Source organism: Paramacrobiotus metropolitanus, unplaced genomic scaffold (genome assembly GCF_019649055.1).
Source record: "Paramacrobiotus metropolitanus isolate TYO unplaced genomic scaffold, Prichtersi_v1.0 Parri_scaffold0000098, whole genome shotgun sequence".
Lineage (NCBI taxonomy): Eukaryota > Metazoa > Tardigrada > Eutardigrada > Parachela > Macrobiotidae > Paramacrobiotus > Paramacrobiotus metropolitanus.
Genome location: NW_026570318.1, coordinates 313,093 through 338,095, shown reverse-complemented (window position 1 = coordinate 338,095; position 25,003 = coordinate 313,093). Strand labels below are relative to the sequence as shown.

The 25,003-nt window shown below is 44.6% G+C and overlaps 2 protein-coding genes across 2 annotated transcripts; both read left to right on the top strand.

The window, feature by feature from the left end:
• Window positions 1-466: 466 nt before the first annotated feature.
• On the top strand, window positions 467-1,503 carry LOC129596940 (uncharacterized). The gene is made up of 3 exons (XM_055494346.1): window positions 467-1,112; window positions 1,269-1,300; window positions 1,366-1,503. The coding sequence occupies exons 1-3, from the start codon at window positions 467-469 to the stop codon at window positions 1,501-1,503; spliced, it is 816 nt and encodes a 271-aa protein (XP_055350321.1).
• A 7,722-nt stretch (window positions 1,504-9,225) lies between these two features.
• Window positions 9,226-11,501, top strand: LOC129596939 (alpha-1A adrenergic receptor-like). Its single transcript, XM_055494345.1, has 3 exons — window positions 9,226-10,050; window positions 10,116-10,171; window positions 11,435-11,501. Exons 1-3 carry the CDS (start codon window positions 9,226-9,228, stop codon window positions 11,499-11,501), a joined length of 948 nt encoding a protein of 315 aa, XP_055350320.1.
• Window positions 11,502-25,003: the final 13,502 nt, after the last annotated feature.

Genomic DNA, 25,003 nt, shown 5'->3' with positions numbered 1-25,003 from the left:
CTCCAGAATAACCGCCCAGTTTCCTGAGGCGGGGACGTCTGAACTGTAACTGCATCCATCCTAGCAAACAAATAAAAAAGTTAGTAATGACTGCCACTCTGTTCTCCATAGGCGTCATTGGTGCCATACTGGCTAGAAATCAACAGGAAAATGGATCAGCAACGTGCGGTGTAAGGTTTGCATCGTCGGTATTACCATGCTCCATTGACGTCACATGGACACTGTGGTCGTCACATGGTCACCGTCTCGTCACAAACAGTCGGTCGTCCGCCTAGCAACGTATATGAGCGTTATTTAAAGGCATCATCAAGGCGTTAGATGTTTTCAGATGTGAGTTCTTTAGAGGGCACTATGCTGCACTTGCATATGCACAATAAGGGGCTGATTGTGTAGTTTCCGTTTGATTCTTATTATGGAGTAATCCTTTCAGATTACTGCAGACAGTCTTCAGTGGCACATGAGAAAGATGAATATTTCCTCGATTACCGGCAATCTTTCCGCGACAATACCATTCCGACGCCGCGAACTAATTGCCATAATATCTCTTAACGGCATTGCTGCTATCACGGGTACCGTTCTCTCCATGACGCTGTTTCTCACCATTTTACTGCGTCCACAACTACGCACCGGCTCCGGCATCCTCATTGCTCATCACCAGTTACTGCATATGCTGCACACCGGCTACGCTTGTCCGTTCTACATCGTCAGCGCTTGGGCTGTGTGGCTGGGCGTCTCCATTGCCGGCCTCAACTGCACCGTCCTGTACTGCCTCACCCAGCTGATTGTCTGCAGCGAAACATGGAATTCGCTTTTCTTAGCTTTTAACCGTTTCATCGCTTTAATCTATCCGCACCAGTACAGGCACATTTCTTCCAATGCTGCCATTGCTGGCTTCATTGTCGCAGCTTGGAGCATCAGCCTGGCGATGAACGTTCCCGGTGTCTTCGGGATTGGGGGTTATTTCGGGAAGCGGCAGGTGGATTGTGGATTTATTCGTGTGACAAATGATCATCTCTACAACGCAGTCGGCATAATTAGTAAGCATCTTCCAATTGCACTGCAGGCAGTTCTTTATGGAATTATTTTATTCCATCATTATCGCGCCCGGAACGGTATGCAAGAGGCGGCGAAGAAGCGGTTTCTTTTGTTTCGGTTGTTGCTGGGCTCGTATGCATGGTATACCGCCTGCTATCTGCCGTATTTAATTTGCTACTATGGATTCCCTAATGTCTGGTACGCCGATAGATTGCGTGCAGGTTGGTTTATAGGTGTGCAAGAAATCGGGTATGCCGGAAGTCCGGTAGGTTATCTCTGACGTTTGCCTCCTATCCGGTTTGCTCTTGTTGACGTCTGGTGTTTTTCAAGGTTTTTTTGCTGCTGATGAACAAGGATGCGGTGAATGCCGCCAAAGAAGGGATTCGGCGCGTGTTTTGTCGAGCCAAATCGGGATCGGTTTCTCCGAACTCTGTAGTATCGTCCAAGCTGCCTTCGAGTCGGCCATAGCCAGTTTTCAAGTTTTCAGTTTTTTGCATCGCTTCAGACATTTACTGATTGCAGAATATTCGCGTTGTTAAAATGAGAGCGTTTCATCCAACGACAGCATTGCCTTTGAATGAATTAACACCAAAATTAATGATAAGGAGCTTAGTGGTAACTGCATGTGATTTTTTGTTGTAGTTCTTTCTATTGGCACAAGTTACAACCTATTTTTCAATAACCCTTTAGCCTATGCTTTTTATTGCTCTTAATGTCTTTCATCATCATCAGACCCGATATCTGATTTGTATCTGTACGCATGCAACGCGAAATTACTACTGTAGCGGCATCTTCACCACCCACCCACAGGCTTTGCACGTTTGAAAAACGGCATCAGCAGTTAGTTTCACATAGTTACTAGTTTGACGATGTAGCTGCATGGGCTTGTTACTGCTGGCATTAACTAAGTAAAACATGAGGTTACTTCAAGTTGTCCTTGGCGTATAAATGCTACTCTGTACTAATCTATCCGCACCACTACAGGCGTATTTCGTCGAATGGCTATCCGGTGTTCCACTTTCGCGGCTTAAACAATTTGTACAGCAAGTAACAGTCCAGCTGTATTGACCAGAATAATATTCAAGAGTTAAAGCTAGATTTGCAGCCCCTTAAAAAACTTTTAGGTCGGACTGGAGTCGGTTTTTCAGTCCCTTGCTGGACACTGGACTCTATACTATGGTCAGTTAGTAATCAGCAAGGACGTCCGGTCAGAATACCATAATGCGAATTAAAACCAGTCAAACAATGGAGAGAGTGCTAGTAAAAAACGGGTGTGTAAATAGAAACGATCCATACAACTTCCCTTCATTGGCAGCTACCGCTAAGCGCACCATCAATCGTGTTAAAAGTCAAAGGCGATACCGAATAACGCTTTCCTTAGATCGGAGAGGCCTTCCTTGCACGAGATTGGAAACCTTACCAGTTTTTCCGCAAATATTTGTATTATCCAAGGGAATTATGTCTTCCCATCGCTGGGCATTGTGTCCATACTGAAACCTCACCAGTTTAAAAAAATTTGGTTGATCTTGTGACATTACCAAAACCACACCATTGTGAAAAAGAATTAGTTGGCTCTGTTTTTTTTTTGCTTTGTTACTGCATCAGCGCACCACTTTACCTTTATCGTGAAAGGTGCAACCCACCGATAATACAGGAATGTGCGCCGACGAATGATACACACCGATTCAAATCCAATAAGGCTGAATTTGTCAGAATTAATAAACATAAGATTAAATGGCAAAGATTAGATACCAAATTTTTTAAGCACGAATAAAGTTGATTCACAAAATAATCATAAGAATTAGGAAGGGATTTGGATAACATCAAAATATCTGAAGTTGGGTAACGTCTTATTTATTATAGCCATATATCCCCCTAAAACTGTAAACTGGCTATGAGTGACTCGAAGGAAACTGGGAGGATATTATAGAATCCGGAGAAACGGATCCCGATCTTGTTTGGCAAAATACGCGGCGAATTCCCTCTTTGGCAGCTCTTGCAACTTCCTTGTTCAGCAACAACAGAAACACCTTGTAAAACGTCAAACGTCAGCATGAGCTAAGCGATACGAAAAAACGGTCGAAATAACTCACCGGACTTCCGGCGTATCCGATTTCTTGCACCGCTATAAACCAGCCTGCGCGCACGCTGTCGGCCAACCAGAAACGATGGAATCCATAATAGCAAACCAGATACGGAATATACCACGCAATATACCATGCATACGAGCCAAGCAGTAACCGAAACAAAACAAACCGCTTCTTCGCAGCCGCTTGCAGACCGTTCTGGGCGCGATAATGCCGGAATAAAACAATTCCATAAAGAACTGCCTGCAGTGCCAACGGAAGATACTTACCCATGATGCCAGCTGCGTTGACGAAACGCTGATTTGTCACGCTAATAATTCCGCAACCCACCTCCCGCTTACCAAAAACACTTCCAACACCGTAGGCACCGGGAACGCTAATTGCTATACTGATGCCCCATGCCGTGAATATGAAACCAGTCACCGCTTTATTCGATGAAATGTGCCTGTAATGGTGCGGATATATCAAGGCGATGAAACGGTTCACAGCCAAGAACAGCGAACTCCATGTTTCGCTACAGGTAATCAGCTGGCTAACACAGAACATGGCGTTGCAGTTGACGCCGGCAATGGAGACGCCGAGCCACACACCCCAAGCGGTGACGATGTGTAACGGACTGACGATGCTGTTCAGCAGCACGTGCAGTAGCTGGTGATGAGCGATGAGGATACCGGAACCGGTGCGCAATTGCGGACGCAGTGTAATGGTGAGAAACAACGTAATGGAGAGGACGGTGCCTGTGACAGTAGCGATGCTGTTGACTGCTATTATGGCAATAAGTTCGGGGTGACGGAATGGCATCGTAGCGGAGAGATTGCCGATTACCGTGGAAATATTCATCTTTGAACGCTGCCACTGAAGATTGTCTCCAGTAACTTGAAAGGGTTGCTCAATCAGATTGAGTCAATCCGATGAATCAAACGAAAAGAGATGCAATTGATTCCTTAGCATTTACATGCAAGTGCATCATAAAACAGTGTAAAGAACGCAGAATCAACGCTCCACTAAGATAGATGCCTTCAAAAGCGCATACATATCGTCATAGCCTAGCGAGGGCAACACGGAGTTTTTGTGACGTCGGTGCAGCATGGTAATAAGCAATAGCGACTGCGCAAACCTCTCATTGCGTGTAAGTAACCTTCTCTCCAGTGTTGTTCTAGTTATACGACACCGATGACGAATATGGAAAACAGAGAATTGCAGCTTTTCCTAACTTTTTTCATGTTCCTGCTGGGGATGGATGGAATTACAGTACGCTGGTGCCTACGTTTCAGGAAACGGCGCAGTGATGCTAGTGCGCTACGGTTCAATTATCTTGAGGGCCACCAAAAACCGCCCGATCATCGAAGGTACAGTTATGCGACTGGGATTATAGGAAAACCTGACTCAGTAAGTACATACGTATGCCGTATGCCTTTGCAAGTACGCACATTATCACATACCTACGTACTAGGCATGTGTATGTATTAATTGAATGCGCCTATAACCGACAGAAAGATGGATTGGTGGGGGATAGATGTCCAATTAAATAGCTTCGACCTTGCTGCCAAAGCAAGACAGAATGGTGGACGACTCATTCGCCAATCTGCCGAGCCAACCCGCCGGTGTCGATTGATCTAGATCTAACAATGACACCTATGAATACACTCTTATGGTGCTCGTACGTTTGACAGGCAGACAAAATTAGTAGCTGACTGTAGGCATACGCCTCGACCTTGATTACTCTGAAGAGGCTGAAATATGCATAAAGCAAAGTGTTTTAACTTCCTGAACAGCTCGAAAACAGAGGAAACAACAATTTGAAAAAATTAATCAACGTTCAATGTTGGCCGGGAAGCTTTACCCAGGTATCGACGCGAACAAAAGGCTGGACTTTAACGCACGAGTCTATGGAGACATCTGACTGACACGCTTCTCGTCTACCTCAAGGGTTCAATTAAAATTTGTAAAATGAAAAACTCAATGGGAAGATGAAAAGAGTCGGCAGACATGCATGCAGAGTTACGTATAAGCATATTTCAAATAACTGCATCCATCTTTCATTATACACCTGTGCCACGTTTCGTACCAAAGAAAAAAAGTGGATCGTTTTTTCTCTCCTTGTAGCCACAGTAGACATACGTATACAGGCTGTAAACTCCCTGTAGACCTATCGGTAGTCACCTAGGTTTCTTAGGATGTTTACAGCGTGTCTACAACAGTGTCTACTGGTTGTCTACGGATGTCTACCGCTGTATACATGCAGCCCTTCGTATGTTCAGCTCGATACTCTGTCTGTATACACCGGTAGTCTTCTGTAGACAGCCCGTAGACACCACTGTAGACATACTGTAGTCACCTGGTTTCTTAGGTTTTCTTAGGATGTCTACAGGTTGCCTACAGATGTCTATCGCTGTATACAGGCAGGCTTTCCTAGGTCCAGCTCGATATTCTGCATGTATACAATACACCGGTAGTCTTCTGTACACAGCCCGTAGACACCACTGTAGACATACTGTAGTCACCTGGTTTCTTAGGTTTTCTTAGGATGTATCTGTATACAGGGTGTCTACTGGTTGTCTACAGATGACTACAGTGACTACAAGAAGGAGAAAAACGTTCCAGTTTTTTTCTTTGGTACGAAACGTTCCATATATAATCTTTCTGCTGGAACAGTGACCGGAGCAGATGCACCATGCAGAGTTGTAGACTAACAGCAGTATAAAGACGGCCGAGCGCCTAGCATCGGGGTGGGACCACCGCCGCCCAGGGTGGTGGCGCCGATATCCTGGCAAATGTAACCGCATCCGGTAAACTGTGGCCACTTTACACGACGGCCACTATAAAAAAACCATCACACATTCACCTAGTAAGTGAATGGGTGATGGTCAATTGATCAACCGCGTCGTGGCTGCTGGTAGCCCTAACGTCAAACTGGTGACGATGTAAACTTGATTGCAGATTCCGGTCTGCAAAACGTGCAAGAAATTGTGGACGGCGAATGGCGATGAAGATGCCGGCGCACCCCAAAACGAATACTGGAAAATAGCTGCGGAGTCGAGCCTGCAGTCAGGATTCCTGCAATTTCCTATTAGCGTAGCATTACCAGATTACCTGTCATGGTCGGCATCTTCCGGTAGCCTGCAAGGTGACGCAACCGTGGCGCTCCAGCATAACTGCGCAGTTTCCAGAATCGAAGGCAGTGGCTTCTGCACTGTTATTGCATCTATTCCAAAAAGCATATGATAAAAGTTGACAAATGGTGCTACTCTGTTCTTTCTAAGCGTCATCAGTGTCGCATTAGCTAGACGTGCACAGGAAAAAGGATTAGTAACAGGAGGTGCGATGTCTGCATTGTCGCTGTTACCATGATGCGCTGACGTTGCATGGATGCCGTGTCGCCGCAGACAGTCTGTCGCTCTGTTAGCAAAGCATGTATACCCTATCGAACGGCATTTCCGTTACGCTAGCTGCTGCCACCTGTTGGTTCTCTGGACTCTTATGCTGCACTTGCAAACGCATCACACGGAGTCTAATGTTCAGCGTTTTGTTCTGAGTCGACTGTGGAGCTGGGGATTTCGAATAAACCTTTCGAAACTGAACATGAATTTCGGAGCTGAAAAAACCTTTCGAAACACTGTAGACAATCGTCCGTGGTAGCTGTAAAAGATGAATATTACCGGCAATCTCTCCGCGACGATGCCATTCCGTCACCGTGAACTAATTGCCATAATATCCCTCAACAGCATCACAACTATCACGGGCACCTTTCTCTCCATCACTTTGTTTCTCACCATTATACTGATTCCGCAACTGCGCACCGGCTCCGGCATTCTTATCGCAAATCACCAGCTACTGCACGTACTACTGAACAGCATCGTCAGTCCGTTCTACATCGTCACCGCGTGGGGTGTGTGGTTGGGCGTCTCCATTGCCGGCCTCAACTGCAACGCCATGTACTGTGTTTGTCAGCTGATTATCTGCAGTGAAACATGGAGTTCGCTGTTCTTAGCTGTCAACCGTTTCATCGCCTTGATATATCCGCACCAGTATAGCCACATCTCATCGAGCACAGCTATACTGGTTTCGTAATCGCGGCATGGAGCATCAGCATGGCAATTAGCGTTCCCGGTGCACTTGGTGTTGGAAGTGTTTTTGGCAGGCGGGAGATGGGCTGCGGTCTTGTTCGCGTGACAAATCAGCGTCTATTCGACACCGCTGGCATCATGGGAAAGTATCTTCCAATGGCACTTCAAGCCGTTCTTTATGGAATTATTTTATTCCGCCATTTTCGCTCCAAGAACGGTTTGCAAGCGGCGGCAAAAAAGCGGTTTGTTTTGTTCCGGTTGCTGCTGTTCTCGTACTTATGGTATATCGCCTGGTATATCCCGTATCTAATTTGTTACTATGGATTCCCTCGATTTTGGTTTGCCGACACTGTACGCCAAGGATGGTTTATAGCCGTGCGAGAAATCGGATATGCCGGAAGTCCGGTACGTAGTTTTTGACTTTTCCATCGCATCCGCTTAGCCCTTGCTGACGTTTGACGTTGTGTAAGGTGTTTTTGCTGCTGCTGAACAAGGACGTTGCAAATGTTGCCAAAGGAGGAATTCGGCGCCTGTTTTGCCGAGCAAGATCGGGATCCGTTTCTCCGAACTCTGTAATGTCCTCCATCGTGCCCCCGAGTGGGTCTTACCGACTTTACTGATTCGGCGTTTTTGCAGATTCCTTTCTGTTTCAATAATTATTTCGCAATCATTCGCATTAAAAGTGAGAGTGTATCATCCGAAGAGAGTATCGGTTTTGACTGTTAAAGCCAAATTATAGTTTGCTTGGTTTATTGAATTCGACAAGTTAAGCTTCTTCGAATTCGATCTGGTATGCGTTAAGTCGGAGTATGTACTTGTACTGTACATGGATTGTAACACGCAAGATAAGGGTATATTGACTTCATCAGGACAGCAAATATCAAGACCTTTCAGTAGTATTTTGAACACTATTAGGCAGCAAAGTTTTCCAGCTGAACATACAGCCAGCGCGCAACATACAGCTGTCAGAACCTTTAGTAACTATCACAATTCAAGTATAAACGAAGTACCAAAACACCATAATTACTCATAACCAAATTCTGCCAAAATACTTCTTCTAAGCCCCTGCTTGAGAAAGGTGGACGGAAAGTACGGCTTTATTATGCCGGAACACTTGCACACTGCCAGGCAGCATCACGGGGTACCTGCAAAGCTCGAAGACACACCGAATGGTGAATACTGAATACTGTACAGCGTCCATGCGGTCAGCTGTAGCGTGGTAGTGGTTATAAGAACCGCTGAAGCATATGTAGATATTTGAGCGGTCAAACTGCTCTTCACATCATGAGCGAATCATGGTGGTTCAAAGAAATTATAAGACCATGTGGCTTTATTAGTGGCTTTACATTGCTGTTAATTGGAAAAGGAAAGCATTCATTACCGATCCCTCAACGACCTAGCGAAATGCCCCAAAAAGATTTCATTCAAAAATACGTTTTACCAATGTAAATCAGAAAAAGACTGAAATTACTGATGCTACTAGCGAAAGTGAGTTATCGAAAAATTTGTCTTTGCCCAAAAAAATTCCATGGTTGCATGTCAGAACAAGCACAAGTATTTCTCTAAACGTAGACACAATCTGACACCGTAATTGCCCCTGTACGAGTAATGCATGTAATTGCAGCGAGTGACGAAAGCCGGGTCAACGATCAACAAGCCAGTAGTCTTTTTTCTTTCCTCTTTTGGCGCCATCGGCACCGATATTTCTGGAACTTATCCGGGAAAAACCTTCAGAAACGTTTAGCGCTGTGTTTGCATTAACATTGATACTTGGGTACATCGACGTCAGAGAAAACTACATATATCGAGGCGAAAACGCACGGAAAAGGAAGCATTTTGTCAGACACCATCTACGGGTTTGAAGATTTACATCCAACATCTTCAGTGTCGCTGACCATGCTGCAATCATATCGGCTTTGTGCTTGCCAGGATTCTACAGCCTGGGAAAGTTATGCGCAGTGCATGGCAGTTGTTTGTTATCAAAGAAGACGCATTACGCACCACTGCGCATATTCCCTACTGGCACTTCAGAAGAGATGAATATTTCCAGTAACCTTTCCCAGACGGTCACCAACCGTCAGAGCGAACTGGTCGCTCTGGTATCCGTCTACGGCTGCGCTGCTGTCACGGGTGCCGTTCTTTCTACAACGCTGTTTCTCACCATAATACTACGGCCACAGCTGCGCACCGGCTCTGGCATCCTTCTAGCCCATCATCAGCTACTGCACATGCTGCAGACCGGCATCGTCAGTCCGTTCTACATCGTTACCGGTTGGGGCGTATTTCTGGGCGCATCAATCGACGGTATCAACTGCACCGCCATGTTCTTCGTCTGCCAAATAGTCATCTGCAGTGAAATATGGAGCTCATTATTCCTCGCGGTAAACCGTCTTATCGCCTTAATCTTTCCGCACTACTATAGCCGCATTTCGTCGACTGCAGCAATTGCCGGCTTCATCATCACGGCATGGGTAATCAGCGTGGCCGTTAATCTTCCCGGCGTCTTCGGGATCGGGAGTTATTTTGCTAAGCGTGAGGTGGATTGCGGATATACTCGCGTGACGAATCAGCATATTTTTAATGCAGTGGGCATCCTTGGTAAATATCTGCCCCTTGCGTTGCAGGCGGTAGTGTATGGAGTCATTTTATTCCATCATTTCCGTGCCCAGAACGGCCTACAAGCGGCGGCAAAAAAGCGCTTTAACTTGTTTCGCCTATTGTTGTGCTCCTACGCCTGGTATATGGCTTGCTATGCACCATACCTGATGACCTACTACGGATTTCGGCGATACTGGTTTGCCGATGAAGTGCGCATGGGATGGTTTATGGCTGTGCAAGAAATCGGATATGCCGGAAGTCCGGTAAGTCACTCCATAGATTTGTTCCGTGTCTTCTGAACCGCTGTTTATATTGATATGCTTCTCAGGTGTTTCTACTGCTAATGAACAAGGACATTGTGAAAATTGCCAAAGAGGGACTACGGCGCGTGCTTTGTCAAAAAAATTCTGCATCTGTTTCTCCAAATTCGGTAGTGTCGTCCGGGTTGCCTTCCAGTCGGCGATAGTCACTCAGTTTTGTATTTCTTTCTTCAAAAATTTAATCATTTTAAACAGTAATTTCAGATTATTTGCGATGTTAGTTGTAACGGCGGATGCGTTTTCTAATTTTTGAGTAAACAGATTATATTTAGAATGTGCCAGACGCATGTAAGATTATACCAACATTACTGCGCGGCTGTGTAATATGTACACGTTAAACTTCAGCTTGCTTTTGCTAAAATTACAATGTATTAACCTGATAATGTATTAACGTGATCAATAACCTTGAATGTCGGTTGCTGGTAAACCACAGTATTCGTGTTGTTATTACGAACTGTTTCGCGATTATAGATCCTTTGCAATTTTGCAACGTCGATTTCGATTATAAAGAAGTTACTCGATCCATCCAATCGCCGATATGTTGGCAAAACTGTCAGAAATTTTATGAGCCGGTGAGGTGAGAAGAATTATCACGCCATAACGGTAATACTGCTCGTCCAACCGGCTGTACGTGAATTTGGTACTACAATTGGCACACTTCCATTATTAACATTTATTAAATCATTGAATTAATACAAAGTAATACGCCAGTGCACTTTAATAACGGATGGCGCCAGCCAAGTACTGTCTTATTAAACGCGTGTAACAACAACATTCACGCTTAGCTGGCTGTGTAATCGTGTTACTGCAAGTTGAAATTGTTTATAGAAAGTAAAATGTAAAAGAGAAAGATTTGACAGTAAAAAGCGGAACCACCCTTATAAAGTGAATCCTTAAAAAGCTCTTAAAAATACCCTTAAAAGGTTATCCAATGAACTGCGTGATGGCGTACTTACTGTTTCGACTGCGTTTGCGTTTTCGATTACCCACACATCAGCCGCTCAATTCACCCCGGCGCCAACATTCAGCTGTTTGTTAATGTTGATATATCCTCTTCTTTCCATCGAGAGCGTAAAACTGCCTCTCCGTACTTCGGCAATCATCAGCAATGCCACTTTAACAAATGTTGTAAGAGATGTAACGGTTGTTGTTGCAAGTGTCAATCCGGTCATGACGTCTGCTGCGGCCTGCGGATGTAATTGCCGGCTACACACTTACGTTAACCTTTGGGCAGTGCTTTCCGACAGCTTTGTTTTCGAAAATGCATTCTCCGGGCATTCGGGCAGATTTTGGTTTTTGAAATCAAAATCAGGCGGTATTTCTTCAGTATTCGGCTGCGCGACTACCGTGAGCCAAAACTGGAAGAGGGAGAACAGGGCGATAAAGGCTACTAAGTACTAACAGCGGCAAAAGCCAATTTAACGATTTACGTAATTTACAAAAAAGCCAGGCGATTTGTTATGTATGCTGGCCGAAGCCGAAAAACAAACTTACCAGTTGAAAAAAAAAGCCAGATATGGTTGCATATAGGTATGTATTATACAATGTACATATGACTGTACGAACTGGGACCATCAGTCCTTGTAAAACTGCGTTTCGACTAAATAGCTGACGGGAATCAATATTATCCTTGAGGGGCTTAATCTGTGTACGACGCCGAAATTTTTTATTGGGAAACCTCGGACCGCTGGTTTATTGAGCTGTTACATGCATCATGAGATTCCCAGGTTATAAATACCAGAATTGCGTAAACAGAAATCTTATGCTATCCAAACAGGTTTACGGAGAATTTGTGTGCATTATCCTGACCCAGGTGGGCATTACACAATAATTGCAGCGAATTGATCTTGTCTTCGACCGACAAGGCTCGCTGAAGCGATTATCTCGATCAGATCCATGCATAGCGTGCGCTGCCTTCTCAACAAACAATAATAAGGAATGGAATCTCTTAGGTTATCGTTCTTCATCTAACCTAAATCCAGTCATTAATCCGATCGTATGCGTACATACCGGTAATACACAGTGTCAGCGTGGCGCTCACGCTGCTAAGGAAAAACAGAACAAACGCCAGCCACAAACGATCGTTTATTAATTTTCGAAGAAAATGAATAAAGGCACAATGCCCAGAACACAAATCTCATGCGGAAAAACACATCGATCCGTAGAATGTAGATTCTGCGGAGAAGACGGCCCAGTGAAATCCAAACCGATCGCAGATCGGTGGAAACGAAAAACAGCTCGCACGTGCAAGTGCGCAAAAGTGCAACGGAAGTGGCGCGACTCTGCCTATCTATACGGCAGCACCAACCTCCTAACATGCCACGGGTGGAACGGCGAGGCCCTCCGAAGCCCATGCAAAAACGGCAACAAAACACGCAACACGATTAGGCAAAGGTATGAGCAAAATGCGACCACAAGGGCGGCATATTCTATTGTTAACAATCACAAAATCAAATGCAATTTTATGAGATCCATTCCAATGATGCTTTTCCCATTCCGGAGAATCGTCATCCTCCAAATTACAGCTTTATCCGCTTTATTCGGTGTCCAGCTTTTCGTCAGCGTTCGGATCCGCATCGGACAGCATATCAACGTCAAGCAGTCAGCAGTAGCGCCCAGCAGTGCCAATCGCAGCACATGTGCCGGTTCGACTAATGTCGATTATCGGTAATTTTCTTATTAACCAAGTCTTTCAGTATGCTATGCACATACTCATCACTTGACGGTTCCACATGATCGCGGAAACTCTGAGTAGTTTCGTAAAACTTTCGCTCGTGCGGTTTCATACGCGATAACGATATAGTGCTCAGTAACCTTTCATTACGAGCATTCAATGCTGCCAACTTTGCAGCTTCGTCCGGTTTCATTTGTCCAGGCTGTTCAGCTGGAGCAGATGCAGTTGGCACAGGAGCAGCCGATTGTTGATGTCCTTGCACTTTTCCTGCAACTTTCGGTTTATTACTATTATTCGGTTTTTTATTATCGCCATTATTGGCCGGTGAACGTAAGTTATTATCTACTGGTACAGTACTCGTACCTGTCAATTTCACAGTCGTCGAGCTAATCGACGCTGGAGCTGACGATACTGCCACGGCCTGTTTATTCTCCACCGCTCGTGGAATCAACACAGGTTTACTTCCCGTGGGCGCGTTCGGTTTGGGCGGCGGATTCATACATCCTGCCACTCCTAACTGTGGCTGTGCAGACCGATTCCCTGCAGCATTGCCTTTGCTCGCCGTAGGAGTATTTACGACTCGCATTTTATATACTGGCTGTTCGGTTTTACTTCCCGCAAGAGTATCCGGTGAATCAGGCACGTGCTTCCGCTTATTGAAGCTGGTGCCGGTTTCGTACTGATTTTGACGGTCTGCGAATCGCTTCATCCGCTCGTCCATATCATCATAAAACTGATTAGGACCACCCTGATTGGTGTCCATTTCGGTCTGGCCAGCGGCGGCAAGAATATCACGTAATTCCTGTGCCTCCTGCTGTTCGCTTTTCGGTTGACCCAATAACAGGATCTTATCGCGCATTTTCCGATATTCCGGCCGATCTTTCTGCTTATAGATGTAATTATGAGCGCTGTGGCTTCCAAGCAGCGCGGCTAAGATGCACATAACTGCAGTCTTCAGCCCGGTATTATACGGTATCGACATCCAGTCGATATGTCGGTTACGAGTACAACGGTTCAGATTACTGGCTACCCGACAAAAGAAATAAAACTTTGCGGGATCGGTTTCCGGTAAGATAAATTGCAGGAGAAATGTCTCCGTATTTTTATCGCCAAAAATGCGGAATTGAGATAAAACTTCAATGTCCACAGCGGTGATCGGTACGTACAGCTGACTAATGTCCAACGCTGTACGCAGAGAGTTCGAACGGCGAGTCGCATATTTCTGCACGTCCAGCGATCGTATTAAATCGACGTTAGCATAGTCGATTTCCAACATACGGCCTCGTAGCCCGATTCGTTCCAACAAATCCACAGACTCATGGATCATATTACGGATCTGCGCTACGTCTGGGTTTTCTTCACGATTCGCGATTCCCAAGACGCCGGTTAATTTGTGCACATAGATTTCGACATTATTAACAATGTGCATCACATCTTTAATAACAGTCGCAGGATCAATCTGCAACTGACGATTATCACGGTATCCGCGACGATGAACATCGCGCTGCTGATTTCCAGCCGGTTTATTCTGATTACTCGACTGCTGATCTCCAGCCGGTCGAACATTCTGCTTAGGCTGCTGCGATTGCGACGATTGTTGCTGATATTCAGCCGATCGAATGTTATCGCGATTGCGTTGTCTGCTGTTTCGTCTCTGCAATTCAGCAGACAATTTATTATTTAATTCGGTTAAGTCTCTACCTTCGACTACGATATTCTTGCGCGAATGCGAATGATGCGCAGACGGTTCTAAATTATATTCAATTCGGTGGCGGCCACCAAACGGAGGTCTGCCGCTACTACTGTCAGAGGAAGGTTGTAAACACTCATTTCCCACTGACGTAGTCGATTCCTCTAACGACATATTACTTACTTTCTTCATCAGTCCCGCACGCGCGTCCGGTTGATTACGCGACGTGCTTGGCTGACGCTCGACATTCTGCGGTTGACTGGCAGTTCGGGAACCAAACTGCTGCGCGACATTCGGCCGATATCCGCGCTCAGCGAGCCACGGGTCGATAGTGCTGGTACTGCACGTCGCCTGCTGTACAGACGGAGTGTTAGACTGAATTTTACATAATTTACACGATGGTACATCACAAATTTTTAATTCATGTACCTGCATCGGCATCGGTTGACGATATTGCTGATACTGCGGCTGATTAAATGCCCAGTCAGCTTGCGGATATTGCGCATTTTGCGCCGGTAGGAACTGTTGCGGAAATTGTTGATAATTCAACATCGGTTGCTGTGGCATCATATATGCCTGCGGTAAATTAACATCAAAATTTAGAATATCATTTTCCCACGTACTGGGAATAGAACGGTTTAAGGGAATCATTTCCCACTCTTCTGCCGATAATAAAGTACCCGCTAGGTAATTATTTACCTGTGTATTCGGTTGTGACGGTGCGTTAAACCGCATCGCCATCTGCGACGGTGCTGCTCCAGGATCTGGCACTTGCTGCCAATGGTCCCGTCGGCTATTTACAAATTCGCGAACTGCGTCGTTGATCTGTGCCAACAACCACGGTTTCCGCTGGAGGATCGATTCATAACGCGATTCCATAAGGGTGGTGTATGCATCCAAATTGGCATGCATCACTTCGCTGACCAGTCGCGTTACGACTGTGTCTGGATTCATATTGTCGATGTTCTGTCCAAAAAGACAGTCGGTGCATTTCCGATTGTTCGTGTTATGCTTGCAGCGATCACACGAGTTCGACAGCGGCTCCATTCGGTCTACAAGAAGATTATTCGTATTAATCTTCAATTATTTACCCGTCATTTAAACGATAATTTAAACGATAATTTAATCGATTTATTCGGTACGTCGTTAAACGATAACAATTCGATACATGATCGGTACTAGAGGTACGGACCACGATTATTCGGGGATTTTTCTATTATTTTTTTAGAATATTATTCGGTTAATTTATCGATTGCATAATTTACGCGGAGATACGGACCACAAGTTCGTGGGGATTTTTCGGTGATATTATAACGCAATTTAATCGGTACAATATCTACTGTGTTAATGCTACAGTAGTCGATTATTCAATAATTTTAAATTATTCAACGGCGCGATGATGAGCCTGCTTGATCAACGGCTCCATTAATTCGCCAAGTAATACCTCGCTGTGGATCATTATGAGAAATAATGATCGGATCCAACACGAGTTCAGACGCGGCTAATTCTACGTAATGGTCAACACGATTTCCCATATCGGGACGGATCGTGCGAATATACTGAATTATTTCATCGATTGTAGATCCATTTGGATCAGCGATCTCCTTGATTGTACGCAGTACAACTTCTTGCCACTGTCTCGCATCAAACAGTGGATAATTACTTAAAAACGATATATTCGGTGAAATAGTATGATATTCAGCCAATCGATTATTATTAAATCGACGTAACAGTCGGCTATCTTCATACTCGCGATTAAGGGCAATTGCTACTGCCTCAGGATTATAACGGTGTCGAAGACGATCCATTATTCGTCCCTGAGTCGGTTCTTGGCGGGATCGCACAATCTGACTAATAACCTCAATCAGAACACTAGAAGTCGGTTCTGGAGGCGGGGGCGGTGGTTGAACGATCTTTACGTTCTTACGCTTGCGGTCCGGTGACGGAATACCCAGTTCTTTAACTGGGATCCCGGTAATAGAACTCATTCGCGTTCGATTACTGTCTGCAAGTGCATAACGCGGCACATTGAGACTGGTGATCAAAACCTCCCGACGCACTAGCTCATGAACAGCTTCCAAAATCATAGGAAACTGCTGTGCGGGGGCAACTAGATTCATCGGCATAGTTAAAGTGATATAATTGGCAATCTCTGCCACGGTAGATCCCTGTCGATTATGAATATCGCGTACGGCGATAGTAACGGCTTCTCGAAAGCTCTCCGGTGTACTAATTACCATTAATTGGTACCAAGTCTGCCGGAGATATGTCGGTGAGTACATTATGGTCGGTGACCAATTAATATGCACTTCGAGCATCTCGCCCCGATTAACTGCACCTTGAATAGCTAATCGAAATTGTTCTCGATCAGCCTGTCGATTTATATGCGTTCGATAATTCTGATATAGATAATTAAACGCAGCTGCTCTCTCCCTGTTTTTTAACTGACGGAAAAATTCAAACGCTGCGTCCAGCATTAAAGACAATTCGTCTTCTGCTGTAGACGGTTCGGGCGGTGATACAGTAACAAGTACTGGCGATGAATCATCCGAATCTTTCGGCGATGATTTTTACTTTCCGCTTTAATTACAGGATTCTGCTCCGGTATTTCAGGTGAAGCAGATCGAGTAGGAAGTTCGACATTTCCTCCCGTCTGATCCTGCCTTGATCGGTCTATTTCCGCTACTTTGACATTTTGTTCGTCGATTCGCAATTTACCCGGTTCATTTTCATCGTCGCTATCGTCAAAATAGCTACGATTTAACTGATCACGCACTTGGCAGATCTTTCGCTGTAGATCTTCCTGTTCTTCACGTAATCGTTGTCTACGCTCAGACTCGCGTAAAACAGGTTCGGTTGTCTGATTTTCAACTGTCTCTGTAGACAGTCGCGGTATTTTCGGTGGTGATGGTTGCCCATCATCAGCTTTCTTTGGCACGCGGTCTGACTGCGCAGTTGGCACAGTGCCACTCTGCGACAACGGTGGAGTCGGTGACATAATACCTGGCAACCGAGTCGGCTGTCTAATATTAACAACACCCGGTCTAACTATTCGACTGACGGGATATTGCGGTCGATCGGTTGGAGAAATTATAAAACGATGTTGCGACGGTGGATTTTCGTTCGCTGGTCGAAGTCTCACCGTCGTATTCGGCGGGGCAACCACCATACGCGGTTGCACCGGCGGCACTGGTGTCGGTAGTACAGGACGATTTAATATTGAAATCATCCTCGGCTGTACGTTCGGTTGAGGAGGAACCGAAGTATTCACTCCTGTGTTAACTCCTACTCTTTCCGGTCCCAAAATAAAAGTATGACGCTCATTATTATAGTTTACAGTAGCCATATGCATTTGCGGTGCTCCTGGCACTGTAATCGGTAGCGGTGTGATCACCGGTGTTTCGGTTAATTGTATTTCATGTGGCACGGGATAACTCAGACGAATTACTCCGTGTCCCGACGGTAGTTCACTCCGGGCTTCCTGTGAAGACCCAGCAGTCGGTTGTGCTACAGTAGCTAAATTTTGCACATTTTGTGCCGATTCATTTTGTACATCTCGCACCGGTTGAACTGACGGCGGTTCGCTACGCGAAACACCCAGATTAATCGGCAAAATTGAAACTGGCGCCGGTGTTTCCACCGTGCGTGCAGTCGGTTGAATTATTGCAACATTTTGTGCCGATTGATTATTAGCTGAAATATTACGCTGATTTTCTGGCGATTCTTCTGGTGGAAAATTCTCACCATCATCTTCTTGCATACGCCGTACCAATGCTTGATACTGGTCGTAGTCGGTAATAAAAACATCATCAGTTTGCACTGCACGCGATATTCGTACAGTTTCGATCTGAGGCGGTTCAACATCGGTTAAAATTATACTCAATCTCTGAGCGTTCGGTGTATTATTACCTGAGTTCGATCGGCGATTTGACTGCTGTCTGTCCATTTCGGTACCTACAACAACAAAGTAAGCCGGTGAGTTCGGTGTATTAACTACTAAAATTAATTCGAAAATTAATTTAGCAATTAATCGATAATATCATCTCGATAGCGATCTCTCATTTTTTACCATGTTTATTCGGAAAATAAACAGTTCGGCAAGAGGTATGAACCTCAATGATAAGGGGATTTTTACTCGGTGATAATTCTCACATTAATCGGAGAGGTACGAACCTCAGGATAATGGGCGAGATGAACTCTTACAGCTAGTGTGAGCGGTAATGGGGAAATGGTTCGGTATTAATTTCTGCGATTAATACGAAAGGTACGAACCACTACGATAAGGGGAACTCTATCTCAGAGCGACAAAAATTATTATACATGTACATATCCGTCCTTACTGCGGCGTACATGAAATTTTGATTTTATCGGTTTTTTTGGTTTTTTCTTACGATTATCATCAACGGCAACCACACTTTCTGGTTCCCACTGACCATCATCGTCTTCGATATCGATATTATTTTTAATATTATCATTAGAATTCGCTACGGTTTCAGCTGGCACAAATGGTTCAGCGTCTACATTTAAACCATTTTCAGACGTTTTCGGTATTGTACATACGATATTTTTACGGTCTTCCTCGGTTACATTAAAACGTTTCAAACGTTCGCAATTTACGATGCGAGTTTCACCCGGTTTATCTTTGTTTTCGATTTCTACTGCATTTGTATATGGGAAGCCGGTAACTTCCCATCTACCACCAAACTTTTCTCTAAACGATTCAGTTTCGCCCATTTTCTTTTCCTTTTTCAAAAGGACTAATTCTCCGATTTGATAATCGTCCTCACTACGTTTTCGATTAAATCGTTCAGCGCTTTTAAGAAATTCCTCATTTAAATAAATTTCGGCCATTTCCTGAGCTCGACTTAAATTATGGCGTAATTCAGCCATATATTCGGCAATCGATGGATGATCGGTCGGCAAATTAGTTTTCGTTGCTACATCAACAGGGATAACCTGCTCGCGGCCATACAACATATAATAAGGCGACATATGCGTCGTCTTATTTTCGACACGGTTTTTTCCAGCGATAACATACGGTAGTACGGTGTCCCATTTCTTTTCACGTCCGTCCGCAGCGTACATTGCCAATGAATCGGCAATTGTCTGCATCTGGCGTTCGACAAGTCCTCTTCCAACTGGATGATAAGCAGCACCAAAATGATGCTGTATTTTAAACCGGTAATTTATCGCTTCTAACAATTTGTTGTGGAAATGCGTTCCACGATCGGTGTTAAGGATATGGGGTGTGCCATACGGTAAAAACACTTCCTGAATTAGGAAGTTCGCTACAGTTTCCTTTTTCGCATTCGGTATTGCTTTCGCAATGACAAACTTCGTCAGTTCGTCGATAGCCACGGCAATGTAAGTATTGCCTCTCGGTGTAATCGGTAACGGTCCTTTAAGATCCACTTGCATACGGTACCACGGTGCACCAATTTTAATTTGTTGCAATTTTCCCGGTGGTGCTTTACGCTCGGTTTTCCTATGCTAACATAGGTAGCAATTTCGCACATATTTGTCGATCTGGGCGACCATGCCGTCCCAGTAATATCGCAACGCTATCGCCTTATAGGTTTTCTGTGGTCCCAAATGACCACTCGCCGGTGTATCGTGCATAGCGTGCATGATATCAACACGCATATGTTTCGGTACTACATAGCGACGGTCTAGACGGCCATCTTTTTCGGTTAAGCGATAAAGAACTCCGTCCCAGAGTTCGAAATTAGGATCGCGCTTAATTAGATGCGTACTTTCCGCTCTGCCTTCTAAGGCATGAATACGCTTCTCCATAACAGGGTCCTTTTCCTGTTCGACTCGGTAATAGCGAAAATTATCCTCGCCTTCCTCATGGTCGGCGGGATCGGTTATTGTAGTTACTCTTATCGTCGGAGTACTAAATTTTCGATCTTTCATGTCATCCCAGTCATCATCATCGGCCGTTTCGATCGGCGGTCCGACTGGATGGCGACTAAGAGCATCGGCGTTATCGCATTGTTTCCCTGGCCGATATAAAATAGTCATTTTATGACTACTTAACTGAAGTGCCCAGCGTGTAAGACGCCCATTTAGGCCTTCCTTTCGCGAAACAGAGCGCAACAAATTTGTCAGCGCCTGATGATCGGTTTGCACAAAGAAGTGCGAATATTCGATAAAATGCCGAAATTTACGGCACGCGAATACAACTGCCATGCATTCGAGTTCGGTTATAGGGTATTTACGTTCAGCATCGGTTAATAGTTTACTGGCGTAAATTATAGGATGACCATCTTGATGTAAGATGGCGCCTATTACGATTGTACTGGCATCACACTCGATGACAGTCGGTTTACTTGGATCGAATTTCACAAGTACTGGTGCATTTATTAATGCATTCTTTAAATCGATAAATTCGGCATCATGCTCGGCTTTCCAATTATTTTTGACATCGATTTCTCCTTTAAGTAACCCATACATTGCACGGGTTCGGCTCGCAAAGTCTTTAACAAATTTTCGATAATAATTACATAAACCGAGAAAAGATCTAAGATCTTTTTCAGTCTGCGGTGTCGGATACTGAGAAATTGCGGAGATTTTCTCCGGATCGGTTTTTATTCCAGCCTTCGAGACGATATGACCGAGAAAGTAAAGCTCGGTCTCGCCTACATGGCATTTACTCGGTTTTAATGTAAAGCCAACTTTAACAAGGCATTCGCACATTAATCTGATTTTGCGAATTAAATCGTCAAAATCTTTCGCTGCTACGATAAAATCATCGAGATATGCGAAAATATTTTCATTACGTACGCCAGAAAGAGCCTTATTCATTGTCTCCTGGAACGTAGCCGGTCCATTACACACGCCAAACGGCATGCGTAAAAATTCAAAAAGTCCGTCTTGCGTAATAAACGCAGTCTTTTCGATAGAATCTTCTGCCATTTGTATTTGCCAGAAGCCGGCATTGCAATCGACGCCTACATAAAACTCATTATCGGCGACTGATTGTAATAACTCATCTGGAGACGGTAGCGGATAATTATTCTTTTTAGTTACATCATTAAGTTTGATGTAATTAACGCAGAAACGAGTACCGATAGTTCCGTCAGGATTCTTCTTTGTAGCTAACACAACTGGGAAACACCAGTTGCTGTTAGAACGACGAATTATTCCCTTTTCGAGCATTTCCTGTACATGCTCTTCGATAATTTCCCGTCCTCGCCAAGAGGTACGGTGCGGTTTGCTTTTTATCGGTAAGGTGTCGCCAGTATCGATATGGTGTTTAACGATTGTAACGTCACCAAACGGTCGACGTTTAGTCGCAAATAAATCCGGATAATCAAGGAAAACAGCCTTGATTTTATTTATTTGTTCAGCGGTTAGTTTCGTATTAATTTTCAATGTGTCAACAGCATCTTTAATCTCCTGCTGTTCCTCAGGAGTTCGCTCAGCAAAAGAGACTGTATTAATACAGATCTCATCATTTTCGATTTCCTCATACGGTTCAAGGTATCCGATAAATTGTCCTTTTTTAATGGACTGTCGATCGCTATAAAAATTAAATAACGCCAAAGCGAATTTGCCGTTAACTGGTTGAACGACGCCTTCGATCGGTCTTATGTGCCTCTCCATGTAAACATGTGGGCTCGGTAGAAACATGAATTTATCGGTATCAAATTCTTCGGTTTTATCAAAACATGCCGTAACTGTAGCCATATTCGTACCAGGATTTAATAGGATTTTATCGGTAGCGAAAACCTTAATTGACTTAAGTCGCTCGCCCCGATAAGAAGAATCTACTTTAGGCGACTCGGAAAATTCCCAAGTCTTATCATTAGCGGCGGGAGCAGTCGGTTGATCAGACCTATCTGTTTCCCTATTAATCGGCGTAGAAGCAGTATTTTCTACCGGTTCTACATTTGCAATAATTAGCTTTGACGCGTCAAATTTTGATTGATTATTTGTTCGCAATTCATTAGTGCCTGGTATTTTATCGCTTTTAGCTACGTTATCCGGATCGTGAGAATCGATGTTCATATTATTACAGACGATATTCTCATATTCTCCGTTCGGTGCTAACTGTAATCCACATCTCGTAGGCGGTTCATCTTTCTTAAATTCTATGACAGCGGCTGTCTCACAGAATTTAGTTTTCGGTTCACGGTTTGCTTTAACAATGCCCTCCGTCTCCGGCGGAACATTTTCCGGTTTGTATTTTTCTTTCAATCGATACGGTAATTTAGCAATTTGCTCCGGTTTTAATTTAATCAACTCTTCTAGCTCAGAGCGCAATACGTACGGTATGAAGAATTTTGCCTTAGTAAACGCTTCCTTTAATCGTTGTTGTTTCTCTAATAACAACTGATATTCTTCTACAAAGACTGATTCGATTTTAGCTGCCATCTGGTCGGCTTCTTCTCGACTTACACCTTCTATCGGTGTGCTATCGTCTATCAGGAAAAGAATATCCCGTCGAGACTTATGAAACAGTTCGGTTAATTCTTGTACTTCAAATACAAATACTCGATATTCCTGCCATAATACACCAAATGACCATCTCGGCTCCGGTAATTTAGTTTCATTTCCGCTCGTGGCTTTTGCCACGGGTAGCGGAACAATTTCGATATTAGCGGTTGATTTATTAGGAATTATAGCGGCATTAATAGTGGGTTCCGATGCCACGGGTATCGGAACAATTTCATCATTAGTATTCGATTTCGGTATCTCTACGGTACTCGGATTTACTACAATAGCTGTGTTAATCGAACGAATCCACTGCAGCTCATTGTTGCGTACAGCGTAAGCGGTATTTGCCAAAAAATCTTGGCCTAATAATACTTTAATATCGTCGACAGTAGGCCTAATATAAAAGGCGTGTTCGACGATTCGATTTTGTACTTGTATCGCAGCAACACAATAATGTGTCACTGGGAATCCGCGCGTACCACCGATTCCCTTAATATTTAACGGTTTAATTAGCGGTATTTTTTCTAATTTTAGCTCGTCGACAAATTCATTAGAAATAAGCGACGTTTCGGCTCCGGTATCGATCATTACATGGGTCGTATTTCCTTGGATGCGACCCATTAAAATTAACGGTGCTGCTCGTTTAGGTTCATTAATAGAATCGACAGTAGTATGATTTACGTTTATCTCGTTTAGTTCGATATTAATCGGTTCAATTAGCTCGGTGATTCGGATACCACTAATTCGAATTGATTCAGTAGTATCCGGCGGTTCACCAGGCAACAGGGGAGTATCGCCGGAATCTACTCCCCGTTGTCGTTTTCCTGGCTATCGGTGGACGCAGCAAAATTACTTTTCTGCGGAGGCGGTGAACGTGGTGTCGGTGATGGCCCATACTGTTGGCCGGCCGGACGACCACGAGACTGCGAATTGTTACGGGAGCGGCCACCGTTAGGCGTGCTCGCTCCGCTACCGGTTCGACTGCCACGTCCCTGATAGAAATCCCGAGCATATCGGCGATTCCCAGTCAGTGGATCGTGGTACGATAAATAAATAGGATTTTCGGCTCGCGACACGTCTTTAAATTGACATGCCTCAAAGTAGTGTCCGCAAACATCGCACTGTTGGCAGTATTCCACTACCCTACCGTTTCGCATTTCCTTCTCTAGTCGCGGGGACTTATCGGTGTTTTCTGGGATTCGCCCAGAATTTTCGGCCCATAACTGAGAACGGTTCGGTTGCTGATTGCCAGTGCTATTATTATTATTATTGTTACCACCTGGTATTACATTGCCACTAGTATTGGCACTATTAGCCGGTCTAACATTACTGTTGTTGGCCGACAATACGGTCGCCTATTGCCGGTATTATTATTGTTACTCGGTCGCGGCGGACTAGCAGCTGCTGCTGCATAACTTGTCGGTTTCGGTTGTGTCTGTACCGTACGAACGGTAGCAGAATCAGCATCTTGCTGTCGCTTCTTATTCCCTACAGGAATAACATATTTATCGGGATTACTCGACGATAGATGTCGAATAATTTCGAGAAATTTCTCCGGTGTACGAGGATCCATTACCTCGAGCTTATCGTGTAACTTCTCGTGCGTTCGTACACCCTTTAGCAAAAGAGTGACGACTTGTTCCGGAGAACCGGTAAAACCTGCACGATCGCGAAGAGTCATCATTGACTGGAAATAAGTTTCCAGCGTTTCCTGCCCTGGGCGATAAGTGCGGCTAGTTAGTTCGGCTAGCGCATTAACGGTGCGTCGGGTGTCCCCGAACCGCGCGATCAATTGTTCGCGCCATTCCCGGTATGTACTCGGCTTATTATTCGAGGCGATTAGACCATTATACCAGATAATGGCTTCGTCCTTCAGACAATACGCCAGCTCGGTGATTTTGCGAGTATCGCTATTCCAGCGATTCTCCTTCGCTGCCTGTTCAAATTTGATCAGGAAGCTGTCGATATCTTCCTTGCTTTCGTTATAAGACGGCCGCGGAACGGGCTGTCTCATCGCATCGGCAAGGTCGGTTTTCCTAATAGGACTATTAGTCCGACTAGCTCGCTTGCTATTGTTCCGTAATTCTTCT